The sequence below is a fragment of the Gobio gobio genome, assembly GCF_949357685.1.
Source record: "Gobio gobio genome assembly, chromosome: 16".
NCBI lineage: Eukaryota > Metazoa > Chordata > Actinopteri > Cypriniformes > Gobionidae > Gobio > Gobio gobio.
Window position 1 is genome coordinate 24,339,209 of NC_137109.1, and position 12,569 is coordinate 24,351,777.

Consider the following 12,569-nt stretch of genomic DNA (forward strand, 5'->3'; position numbering starts at 1 on the left):
GCAAATAGTACACTTGTTAATCTGTGCTTGACTGCTGAGAAGTAGTTTGGTGTCATACCGAGATTCTGACACAGCTTTTTGAACTTGAGAAAACTATTACCCCTGGTAAATATTATCAAAGATGGCTGTAAAAATAAAACTGCATCGTTTATCCTTTTTATCTTTTATTCAAAATATTCACAAAAATCGAACCTTTTATTGAAGAATTGAAAGTGGGGGGTAAATCACATTATGAAATAAATGCTTTTCTCCAAAACACATAGGCCATAAAAAAATTACTGCCACCCTTTTATTAAATACTTTTTGCAACCTCCTTTTGCTAAAATAACAGGTCTGAGTCTTCTCCCACAATGCCTGATGAGTTTGGAGAACACCTGACAAGAGATCAGAGACCATTCCTCCGTACAGAATCTCTCCAGATCCTTCAGATTCACAGATTCATGTCGGTGCTTCTTCTCTTCAGTTCACCCCACTCATTTTCTATAAGGTTCAGGTCAGGGAACTGGGATGGTCATGGCAGAAGCTTCATTTTGTGCTCAGTGACACATTTGTGTGTTGATTTTGATGTTTGTTTTGGATCATTTACCCGATGGAAGATCCAACCACTGCCCATTATCAGATTTCTAGCAGAGGCCGTCAGGTTTAGTTTTTTTTATCTGTTGGTATTTGCTAGAATTCATGATACCATGTATCTGGACAAGATGTCCAGGACCTCCAGCAAAAAAAACAGGCCCACAACATTAAAGATCCAGCTGTATTTTTATTTTACTTTTTATCCGTTTGCACCAAACACATCTGGTGGCTTTGCTACCAAAAAGCTATTTTTTGTAGTTTCATCTGACAAAAGAACCATGCAGGTCCCTTTTGAAGTTCCAGTCGTATCTGACAACTGAATATGCTGGAGTTTGTTTCTGGATAAGCAAGAAGGATTTTTCTTGAAACCCTCCCAAACAACATGTGGTAATGTAGTTTTTTTTTTTTAGGCTTTCCGACCCAACTAATCTCTGCAATTCTCCAGCTGTGATCTTTGGAGAGTCTTTGGCCACTCAAACTCTCCTCCTCGCCTTGCATTAAGATGATATAGACACACGTCCTCTTCCAGGCAGATTCATAACATCTTTAGTTGATTGGAACTTAATTATTGCCATGATGGTGGAAATGGGAATTTTCAATGCTTTAGCTATTTTCTTACAGCCACTTTCTATTTTGTGAAGCTCAACAATCTTTTCAAGAATAGAGTAAGACATCAGAACTATATTCTTTGGTGTTACTCATTGTGATGAATGATTAAGGGAATTTTGCCTTTTCGTTTCCTCATATTTATACTCCTGTGGAACAAGACGTCATAGCTGGACAATTTCATGTTCCTAGTTACCCTGGTGTGCTAAAAAAATTAAATATTAATGGGAATATACTTCAGAGATATTTTACTCAAAAAAAAATTCTAGGGCTGCCAATATGTGGCCAACGTGTTTTGGAGAAAAACATTTATTTCATAATGTGAATCAAAAATTCCCTTAATCATTCATCACAATGAGAACCCCCCCACCCCCCCCGACCCCCCACCCCCCCCCCCCCCCCCCCACACACACACACACACACACTTTCCATTCTTTTACTTCAAGGAAAGGTTAGATTTTTGTGAATCTTTTGAATGATAAAAAAATTAAACACATAAAGTACAATACATCAGTATTAGTTTGAAAGTGATTAATACAAACAAGCAGACATATTACAGGTTCATTTTATAGTTTGATTTATTTCTATTTTCATCATATTGCATTAGCAGATAATCTTAAAAGCACACTGCATTGAAAGCCTACAAAACTTATCTAAAAAGATGGGAAAAATGCAGATAAAAACATTTAAGCACTGGCTAATTGTCACAGATCTATGAGAGAGGACTCAAATCGCAGAATGAGTGTAACAGGTTTATTAAACAAGACAAAACACAGGACGAGAGATGGTGGGTGAGCAGGTGACAACAGTCCAAACAGTAGGCAGGGAACGAAGCACAATGACAGGCAAGCTGAGAGAGTGGCAGCTGAGACCAGCCAAAAATGTGAACAGGCTGGTGTGCTGTGGTAGACGTGCACATGTAGATAGACTCACGGGGCATGATCAGGCATTGCACCGGTCTTGCTGCTTGGCAGAGAGAGGAAGCAGCCAGAGAAGCTCAGCTGGACAGGACTGGAACAAAGAGGAGACACAGCAAACACAAGACAAGACAACGTAGATGGCAGAAACTAATGCTTAGCAATAACTAGAGAAACTACTACTAGCAAACAACTAATTGCAACAGCAAAACAAACTCACACAGTGGCACAATGCATAACAAACTGGCAAAACATGAGGAAAAGAAAGCACATTATAAAGGGAGCTGAGAACATGAGGAACCGGTGACAACACTCAGACTAACGGGGATTCATCAAGGCTTAAACAAAAGGGCGGACAAGAGGAGCAATGGAAAACACAAACAAAGACAAAGCCATGTGCTGACAAACAACACACACATGATAGAGACAAGACTGACAGAGCTGTCAGAGGAGAACCCTGACAGTGTTAGCTGATAATGCAAGATAGTGACCATTTTAAAATGCTGAAAGTATTTACAGGACAGATATTTTTGGAGAAAAATACAAATGAGTATATCATTCACATGCAGACAATGCATAATCATATATTAAAATATCTGAGCAAACCAAATATGTTCAAAATACGTTTCTATTTTACACTATTTTCTTAATATAAGAAACACCTAAAAGCTTCACTGATACTCTTCATTGTATCAACAATGAACTCATATAAATGCCACATGTAAGTCTACATGCCAATAAAATCACGAATACTAATATAATTTCCGGAAACATATAATGTGTATTAGCTTGTTTCTGCTTGAGTCTGTGTTAGAAACTGCGGAAGAACTGGAGGGAAAGCTCATATCCAAGAAACATGGTTGCACACATTGGAAATCCTCTGATAGCATTCACAGTCGCCCCACGAAAGAAAACCTGCATTGGACATTGACAACAAAATCAAAAAAACAAAACAAAAGCATCAGTATTATATTCATATTTCACAAAACTCTGAATTTAAACATAAACAGCATAAACAGCTGATCTCCATAAAATGACTTCATGTTGGTGTTTTGTAGGTATGTAACAGAAGGTGAGACTGGAATTGCTGACAAATAGTTTCGGCTGTTCAGAATCGATTCTTTCCATTTATCTGCACTTTGAACTTTGCAAACCTTTTACATTCACAAAGCTAACACACTACATGAAAGGTAATACTGAAAAAGCATAATGGGGCGCTTTAAAGATTACAATCTTATTTAGATGTAACCGCATGAAGCACATTTGATAGGTTACCTGACCAAACCTGTTTGACAGTGTACTTGTTTCTACTTCTACTTTTGTAACTGTTAAGCAGCTGTTGTAACTATCATTTGCTGCATAAACACTTCATTTTTAACCTTACTCAAAAAAAAGTTGTTTAACATCCATCAGCAACTTACATGTATTCCCTCTGTCTTGTAACTTTGCGTAATGCAATGCATAATGCCCTTGTATTTCCTCTGCTGCATGGCATCCGCTTGCAACCTACTTTTCACCACGTCCGTAGGTGTGGCGGTGACCCATGAGATGGATCCTGTGGAACAACAGCATAACCACAAGTGAAATCTCATTTAGAGTGTCCTTAAAATGCTTGACTCCCACTAGTTTCATATTTAGGTTGGACCAGGCCCTTCCCATAATTCACCAATACAAAGGACATATTAGTGGGAAGTAGAATGATAAATCTCAACACAATCCAAACTCTGACAATCCCAAACTCCTGTGCATGACAGCTGAGAAGTAGTTTGGTGTCATACTGAGGATCTGAAAGGTTTTTGAACTTGAGAAAACAATTTTGGAATATAGCAGTGTTTTTGGAAAACACTACATCTGGTGTTGAAAAGAAATAAAGTGCATCTTGTGTTTCTTTACACTCTTGAAAGTAAGGGGTCTAAAAGGTTTTTTTCCACACCAGTGCCATTGAAAAACCATTTTGGGTTCCCCCCAAAAACTTTAAGTGAACAGTTCTTAAAAGAACCATTTTTTTCTTGGAGTGAAGAGCATCTTAATAATCTTAAAATAACCTTTTTTTGCAATGGAAAGGTTTCATGGATTTTAAAGGCTCTTCATGAAACCATTGATGCCAATAAAGAACCTTTATTTTTAAGAGTGTAGGTAAGCGTCACATTCAGGCAAGAAAAATAATAGCTCTCTTAAACTTAGTGAACTAACACTATCTATTTTCGTTTTTATGCATTGCAACAAGCTAAAAAATAACCATCTAAGATGGAAGACCAAGGAAGAAAATGTTGATTATATATATAATTCATGAAACAGTATAATTCATTAAAACTATAGTGCAGTATATTTCAAATTGACTATTGTTGGACTATGTTATTAATTTAGCATCATGCTAACATTCAATTCTAATGGAATCTACTTCAAATCAGTCACTTTGGTTAAAAGCCAGCTGTCTGTGTAGGCAGTAGATAGCAGCTACTAGTTTTTGGAACAGAACTTTAAACTCGTGTCCCATTTACCTGCTAAACCTCCTGCTAGCCAAATGGAGCAGGGATTAGGGGGGCCATTGCCATCAGGATTCAGCCAGTTACAGAATAATGAGTATGGTATGAAGTACAGGGTGTAACCAGGTACATCCCGCAATATCATGGCTCCTGCTCCTCGATAGAGTCCTTGAATGCCCTCGTTCTGCAGGATAGTACTAATGCAGTGCAGTGGCCCTCTGTACATTGACTGGGACTGAATTCCCATTGACCGAAGAGGGACACTCCCATTTCCAGCAAGGTTAAAGTTCTCTGAAAACACACAAAGCAGTGCATGAGTAATACTGTGAGTATTTTTATAGACTTTCTTTTCACAATTGTTCATTTCTTTGGAAAGATTAGCTTTCAGTATGTCATTACCTAGGAATTATTTTCTTTAACCTTTGGACATCTAATTGAAAAGCCATTTTCTTGCATATGCATGGGTTTTGATGGCATAGTTGCACATCAACCACTACAGTGGACACTAGTGCATCATCCTATACACTGCCACCAAGTGGCAAGCCTTTGTATGTGTAATTTTTGTTTTCTCCAAACCAACTTTGCCAATATCCAGTCAGAAATGCCCAGTTGCTCTGGAAAATCCATCCTTTTCTTCTATCTTAGGAGACTCTTGCAGGACATCTAAGGAGTCATATCATTGTTGAATTTTCCAAGTATTGATTTTAGATTGGTAGGAAATTCTGATTAGTCATCTGTGTATTACAGAAACTTTCGAGTTCAGTAATCTACTCTCAGTTCTGTTACCAAGCAACCAATGACACTCAAGAAGCTGCTGTGAAGTAAATGCTAGAGATTAAAATGGAGAAACAAAATAGGTGTGCTTTTAACTAAGTGCTGCAGAAAGAGAAGTTATGACAAGCTTGGTAGAAAAGGCAAAGCCCATCACTCTATTTCATGGGAGTCTGTAATTATTTATCAGTGTTTTGTCATCAAAGTGCAGCACATCATTTGGGTGTTCAGAAACTATTTCCACCCTCAAACATTGCTGTTTGTCATCTTGTATCATTCATAAATGTGACACCATTATCAGATGACTATTGTTATGTGATTTTTACAGTTGGCTTTCAAATGATTTTGAAGTTAGGACACCAGTGGGGTTGTCCTAAAGTTAAGACTGTTTTTAGGATTTTTTGTTGAATTAGGATGCTTCTGTAATACCCTTTTCCTATCCGTAGTTAAGATGAGAAATGTCATTCTATAATAGCTAAATAAGGTCCTAACTGAAAGCGCCATGGTTTACCAAACAGGTAAGATAGGATTTTAAAGTTAGGATCTTTCTGTAATACGCCCAATTTCCACTAAATTGGACATAATGCTATACTAGCTACAGTTCATAGTATACTATTACTGTGACCGTTGTCTTCATCTGCAGTAACTTTTTTGGCTGTAGATAAATGTATTTGTGTTATTAGATAGTAATTTGCAGTTACGTCAAAAAAGTTATTTGATCGTGTAATGCACATTACTTGTAATGTGTTACTTTACTCGTTACATCAAAAAGTAATCTGATTATGTAATGCATGTTACTTATAATGCAGTACTTTACTCGTTACAGTCAAAACATAAAACTGATTATGTAATGCACATTACTTGTAATAAGTTACTTTACTTGTTACATCAAAAAGTAATCTGATTACGCAATGCACATTACTTGTAATGCACTACTTTACTCTTTACATCAAAAAGTAATCTGATAACCTAATGCATGTTACTTGTAATGCACTACTTTACTCATTACATCAAAAAGTTATCTTATTGCGTAATACACATTACTTGTAATGCACGACTTTAAATTACTATCAAACTTTAAATTACTATAAAAAGTCTGATTACATAATGCTAATTACTTGTAATTCCTTACTTTATTCGTTACATCAAAAAGTAATCTGATTACCTAATGCACATTACTTGTAATGCACTACTTTACTTGTTATATCAAAAAGTAATCTGATTATATCAAAAAGTAATCTGATTACCTAATGTCATTTGTAATGCACTACTTTGTTTAAATTTGTCTATTTTGAACATTATCAGCTAATAAGGGTAAATCGACATACAGGGAACAAACTCAATTGCCTTTTCCATAATTGTTTTTAAAATATAATTTGTATTATATTGGGTCACACTTTAAACTAGGGTCCAATTAAAATAGCGAAAGTTAAAATAGTGAAAGTGGATTCGGACATGCCCTAAGTGCACTTGCGCTGTGCGCTTTAGACCATGTGCTTAGATCATTAAAATAGGGCCCTTCATCTTTCATTTGCACTGAAACCAGAGTTAATAGTTAATAGTGAGTATTGGACCCTAAACTAAAGTGTTATATTTTTCACATGATTTTATAAAATGTTATTAATTGGTTTGTTTAATACACACAGTATTACTGTGCTATTACTGTATTATGTTTAATGTTTCTCTTCAGTTGTAAACATAACAGATATCCACTTGAGTGGATATCTAAAAATCTCCTTGTAAAATATGTGTAAAAAGTTTTTCATGCCCTCAGAGCAATAAAATCGCATAGGAAAAAAAACTCTTGACTGTGGTTATCATAATTCATGCATGAAGGGTTAGCTCCAGGGTGCTATAATGTTAAGTCTCTATAGCTTACCTGCAAGAACAGGTTGCGGTTGCATCTGTAGTCTAATTTTGACAAGGTCAACAGGGGCGCCCACCCCCACCGAAACCAGACCGGTCAACATGCTCGCTACAGTCAAGTCAAGCATGCTGCAAGGGTGTCTACCGTCACCATAACGATATCTGCTAATGAGGCGTTGTGAGTTGCTGAAGAAGCCGAACACCAAAGAGTTATAGAGGGTGATGCTAGCCAGTGGAAAGGACAGGCCTTTGAAAAACCCTGTAACCTGAGACAACACAAAAGAGAGAGATGTCTTTGTCATGGGTTGTTTTGCTTCCAAGTAAAAGAAAGGTCTTTTCATCCCAGGGACAACTGGGAACATCATGTGCCCTGTACATTTTTTACTTTGGTCAATCCTAATTGTTTTAATATATATTATATACAATTAAGTAAAACATAGGGTGTTTTTTTTTTTTATATATAATTTTACTACTTGCTTGAGTGGATGTTGCCCTTTTTGTCATATCTCAAGATGCTGCAACATTTTACATGAACAATTGGGAATTTATTAGGAATGTTATCATTATTTCCCAATTAGAAGGTTTTAACCAACATTTTCTTTGGGATTATTGGTTATTTTGTTGTTGTAATAATTGTTTTATAGTGTTTTCAATCATCCTGTAGGAAGTGACGTCATCTTTGTAAGGAATTAGTATGATATTAACAACATTTGACAACAGGATGAAAAAACTATAAATGTCTAATCGAAAATTCTGTAACTTCAAGTTAACTTAAGTGTCAATCTCTGAACAATGGCTGACTTTGAATCTTTGTTTTCATTTGGATCCATGCTGATATAGCCATCTTTCCATTATGTATGTTGTTTTCATATAGCCTACTTCATAAAGTTTAAGAGCCTGAGGAAAAGTATATCTCTAAAGGTAGAGCTCAACAAATACAAGGTCTTAATTGTGATACAGTTATTGGGGAAAACAAAAACAAAAACTTAAATTAATTGATAAAGATGTAAAGTTTTACATTTTCTTTTTTGTAGATTGAAACAACACAGTGGAGAGTATTCTTGTATCCTTTTCCAGCTTGTAAACGAGTCTGTAAAAGAGCACAAATAATTTTTTTTTCATTATTCCCTGGGTTGGCACATTCCTAACCAATAAATTTTATGCCAGCCCAGTGGGTAAAAAAGGACAATAATGCCTTATGAAGTCACTTGGAGTATAAAACCTTTAGAAAGGGAATATAAATACATAATATAATTATTTATAAATGTATATAGGCTAATAAATAATATCTAATCTTACATTTGTACAAATCCTACCTTGACTGTGTCAAGCGGATGTCCTACAATCACACTGGATGCTCCTGTAACAAAAACAGTGGTATACGTTCAAAATGTTGCAAATGAAGTGTACAAAGACAATGATTATGATAGATGTACTGCATAGCTTTGTAGGAGGCTCTTCTTGCAGAACACAGTGTCCGTTTTCATGAATAAGTTATTGTTTTGAACATTTCATGGTGGATGGGCATGCACATTAGGGCTTTACAGAACACATTCTCGGTGGAGAACCAAAACCCGTTTTCTTCCCCAACCAAAACCCGTTTAAGTCTCAGAAATGTTGACTTGCCACAACACGAAATCGGCGTTGGTTGCAAGAGCGCGTAAACTAGTTTAATACTTGTCTGGAAAATGACTAGATAACCTACAAGAAGAAGAAAAAAAACTTTTTCAAAATGCAGATAATATTGCTTAAAACTGTTTAAAAAGTGGTAGTTTAATTGAAATTTACAAATCTGTTTGTATCCAACGCGAGGACAATAGCTAGACTAACTTCTTCACGGAAAAAAAGAAAAGTAGGCTATAAACTGTTCGGGAAAGACGCATAAATACATAGCCTACTGTTAAATTGCACAATATTACCCTGTGAAAATATATGGTTGGGGGTTTGCAATGTTAAACAAACAACTTTTTTTTGTTTTGTTTTTACAAAACATGAAAAACAAATAAAACTCACCTCCAATCCATCCTGCTAAGAAATCATCCAAATGAAAGATTGTCATTGTACAATGACTGAATCTACACTGGAGATCTCCACATAAGCGTCGGCATCGATACAGTTTAAATGTTGACGCTAAACGTTCGGAAGCCCATTTACAGTTCGTCAGATCGATAAAAACAAAGGTAACTTCAGCCTCATCCACACATTTAAATCGGTGAGGAGGAGTATATGGGGGCGTTGCAGACATACGAAAATAGATTTGTCCACCAACACCCATAGTGAGCTGATTAAAACCATTTGCTGCAGACATATTTCTCACTATTGTGTAATGCAATGGTTAAAGTGCGTGAATTTTTATCATGTGACTCTTTAACGTGGCTGCGGAGTTCCTCTATATATTGAGGAATGCCTGGAATGTGGTGGTGTCCATGACTCACATCTGAACCATAAATCCAATATGTTTTTCACAAACCACCCAACGTTCTCTTGAAAATAATGCTTAATTATGTATAAATTATAATCTTGACAGTTGTTTACGCTCCCATCAGCCAAGTCCTTGACATGAAACCTTAGGTTGAAATGTAAACAGACCTTCTGTAAATAACGTGCTTCAGTTATATGGAAAGTTACTGGCAGTGTCACTGGCATAATGGAAAGTAGTTTTGCAAACTTTTGTATGTGGACATATCTATAGTTATGAGGAGGAGTGCCATGGAACACAATAAAAAAATTCAACTCACTAAAACTGAAAATGTAATTGGTGCCTCAAATCAAAATGATACCAAAGGTACAACCAGCAGTTAGTTCATTGCACCTTTCCGACCCCTTTCAGTTAAATGACTCTGATTGAAACTGTTTATCTCATAGACTCAAGTCAATAAATTACAATAAATGATTGTGACTGGGATTATTGTGGACTGGTATAGGTCTGTTGCTATAATACCTGATGGACATCTACAGTATAGATGCAAATCCTCTCTTGTGTACACCGAAATCACATTTTCTTCATTGTGTAATATATTGTTGATTCACATGCTCTCCCAAAAAGTTTGTGACTCAGACAGAAAAATGGACCCTATATGACATTTAGTTGTAAACCCAAGTTCTCAGAACTTCCCCAATGTTTAGGCAAGGTTATCTCAACATTTAGAGAACATTCAGAAATAATGTTTTCATAACTTAATAGGGATGTTAGAAAAAGAAGTTAGCTGGAAAATAGACCTATTTTAATTGGGGTTAAATGGTGGTATAAAGAGAGCTTTAGAGTAACAATGGCTGGTTTACCACACAGTGTATTATAATGGTGCAGTCAAAAAGGCAGAACATCTGGTTTAATGTTTTGTTTGACTATTTGGCCGATTGTGACTTATCATTAACTCACTCATAGCAATAAAGTCGTATCGTATGGGCCATTTAAGCGTTGTCACCTGACCTGAGATGGGTGGGGCCGTGAGGCAATCCACTCATGCATTGCAGCAATCCTTGTCCTGGCTGCTTTGAAATGCAAGTTTGGGGAATAAAAGGGTTTTTAAGGATTTTAAAAAGGGTGATTCAGGTCTCTGATTAGTATCTTTGAGCACAGCTATTGTTGTGATAAGTGATCAATATTTAACCACACAACACAGCCGTCTTATCACAGCATACTGGATTGCATGCAAGGTACAGAACGCTCCGTCTGTCTGTGCAAATAACTGACAAGGCAGCTGAAATGTACTTGTACTCATTTTCATGCACTACAAGAGATCTCCTGTGCATCTGTTGTAGACTTGACTACTGATGAGGATTTGTTTGGGTGTTAAGAAGAGGCTTGGCTGCAAATTCGGTCAAACGTCAGCAGAATAAATTAAAAGCCAACAACGCATGGACAAAACAAAGTCTTTGTTTCTGACACAGAATGAGTAGTGCATGCCTGGGAGAGCCTGGTAGATTGCAGCCTTCAGATGTTTTTTTCTTAAGCTTTCTATTTTTGATAGAAAAAAAGCTGTAAAAAGTTGTTGGTGAACTGAGTAACAAACAAGTAAAAATAGGCTGGAATATGCATTTCTTTTGAATTCTGTTTTTTTTTTTAAAACAGTTCACATTCACCATTTTCAACTTTTCCCCCTCAGAAATAATATACATGACTAAAGAAAAAATGTGCATGATACTTCTGGTTATGATTTCAGAAGGCTGAGCATTCTTGTTGGTCAGGTTTCTTTTAGTCTGCTGAAATTAGAAGTTGGCCAGGTCAAGGTCTCTGGTTTCAGTGCAAATGAAAGATGAAGGGCCCTATTTTAATGATCTAAGCACATGTTCTAAAGCGCACAGCGCAAGTGTACTTAGGGCATGTCCGAATCCACTATTGCTATTTTAACAAGGAAAAAACAGGCCGGCGTGCCTGGTGCATGGTCTAAAAGGGTTGTACCTCTCTTAATGAGTCATGGGTGTGTTTTGGGCGTAACCAATAAACCAATCAGAGTCTCATCTCCCATTCTCTTTAAAAGCCAGTTGCTCTCATGGCATGGCGGATTCGCTATTTACATGGCGGAATTTGCAAGCGGAAAAACTGAACGCTTCTCTAGCTATAGCGTGGAAACGGATCTGCTTCAAGGATGCCTGCTTGCTAGTCATTACTGCAAATAGGTAGGCTAATTCTGATACATGCAATGACTATCCATTATGACATGTAGGCATTTTTATGTACACAATAATAATCTTTTACATTTTAATCCTTTAATTTTTCATATAATGTTTGTGTGCTGCGCTTCCGTGTGTGAAATAAGCAGAGTGTACGTGCATTGTGGACCTGCCTATAATACTAACGTGCTCTTTACATAACACAAAAAATACTGCGCTATTGACTTCAGACCAGGTTTCAGTTGGTCAATGGCACAGTCAATTTGAGCTACCTCAAAATAGCAACGCGCCAACAATACGCCTGAACACACCTCGTTTTCAGACCAGCACGCCCCTTGGGCGCACAAATGGACGCAAATGCATTTGCTATTTAAACAACGTGGAACAGGACGTGAAAATGAAAACTTGCAAAAAACACTGTGACGGGTGTATGATAGGGCCCAAAGTCTTTTTAACCAACTCATGCGAACCCTCTTGGCCCACTGACATAGTTAAAGGGGTTATAAATTAAGAAATCTAATTTTTCTTGAGCTTTTGACATATAAGAGGTCATTGTACTATAAAAATATCCTGTAAGTTTCAGAACTTAAAACTTCCTCATTAGTCCAAAACCTTTATTGAAACCAAGCCGCCCAAATGATTTGTTTTGGATTTTGTCCACCTCTGCAGAAGAAGACCAACGCCTTTTTCTACATCATTGCCTATTTAACCCCGTCCACCGATCCACGCATGTCAC

The 12,569-nt window shown here is 36.7% G+C and overlaps 1 protein-coding gene across 1 annotated transcript; it reads right to left on the reverse strand.

Annotated features, from left to right (window-relative positions):
- Positions 1–1,601: 1,601 nt before the first annotated feature.
- Positions 1,602–9,506, reverse strand: slc25a48 (solute carrier family 25 member 48). Its single transcript, XM_079838702.1, has 7 exons — positions 9,233–9,506; positions 8,536–8,579; positions 8,238–8,309; positions 7,233–7,485; positions 4,598–4,873; positions 3,518–3,651; positions 1,602–3,011 (listed from the first exon to the last, which is right to left on the reverse strand). The coding sequence occupies exons 1-7, from the start codon at positions 9,492–9,494 to the stop codon at positions 2,907–2,909; spliced, it is 1,146 nt and encodes a 381-aa protein (XP_079694828.1). The 5' UTR covers positions 9,495–9,506; the 3' UTR covers positions 1,602–2,906.
- Positions 9,507–12,569: the final 3,063 nt, after the last annotated feature.

What these genes read in the sequence shown, in the direction of transcription:
- slc25a48 (XM_079838702.1), bottom strand. Translation starts at nt 9,494, where the DNA reads ATGGGTGTTGGTGGACAAATCTATTTTCGTATGTCTGCAACGCCCCCA. An exon ending in CTTAGCAGGATGGATTGGAG is followed by an intron (nt 8,580 to 9,232) that starts GTGAGTTTTATT and finishes TTTTTGTTACAG; the next exon opens with GAGCATCCAGTGTGATTGTA. An exon ending in ATCCGCTTGACACAGTCAAG is followed by an intron (nt 8,310 to 8,535) that starts GTAGGATTTGTA and finishes GCTCTTTTACAG; the next exon opens with ACTCGTTTACAAGCTGGAAA.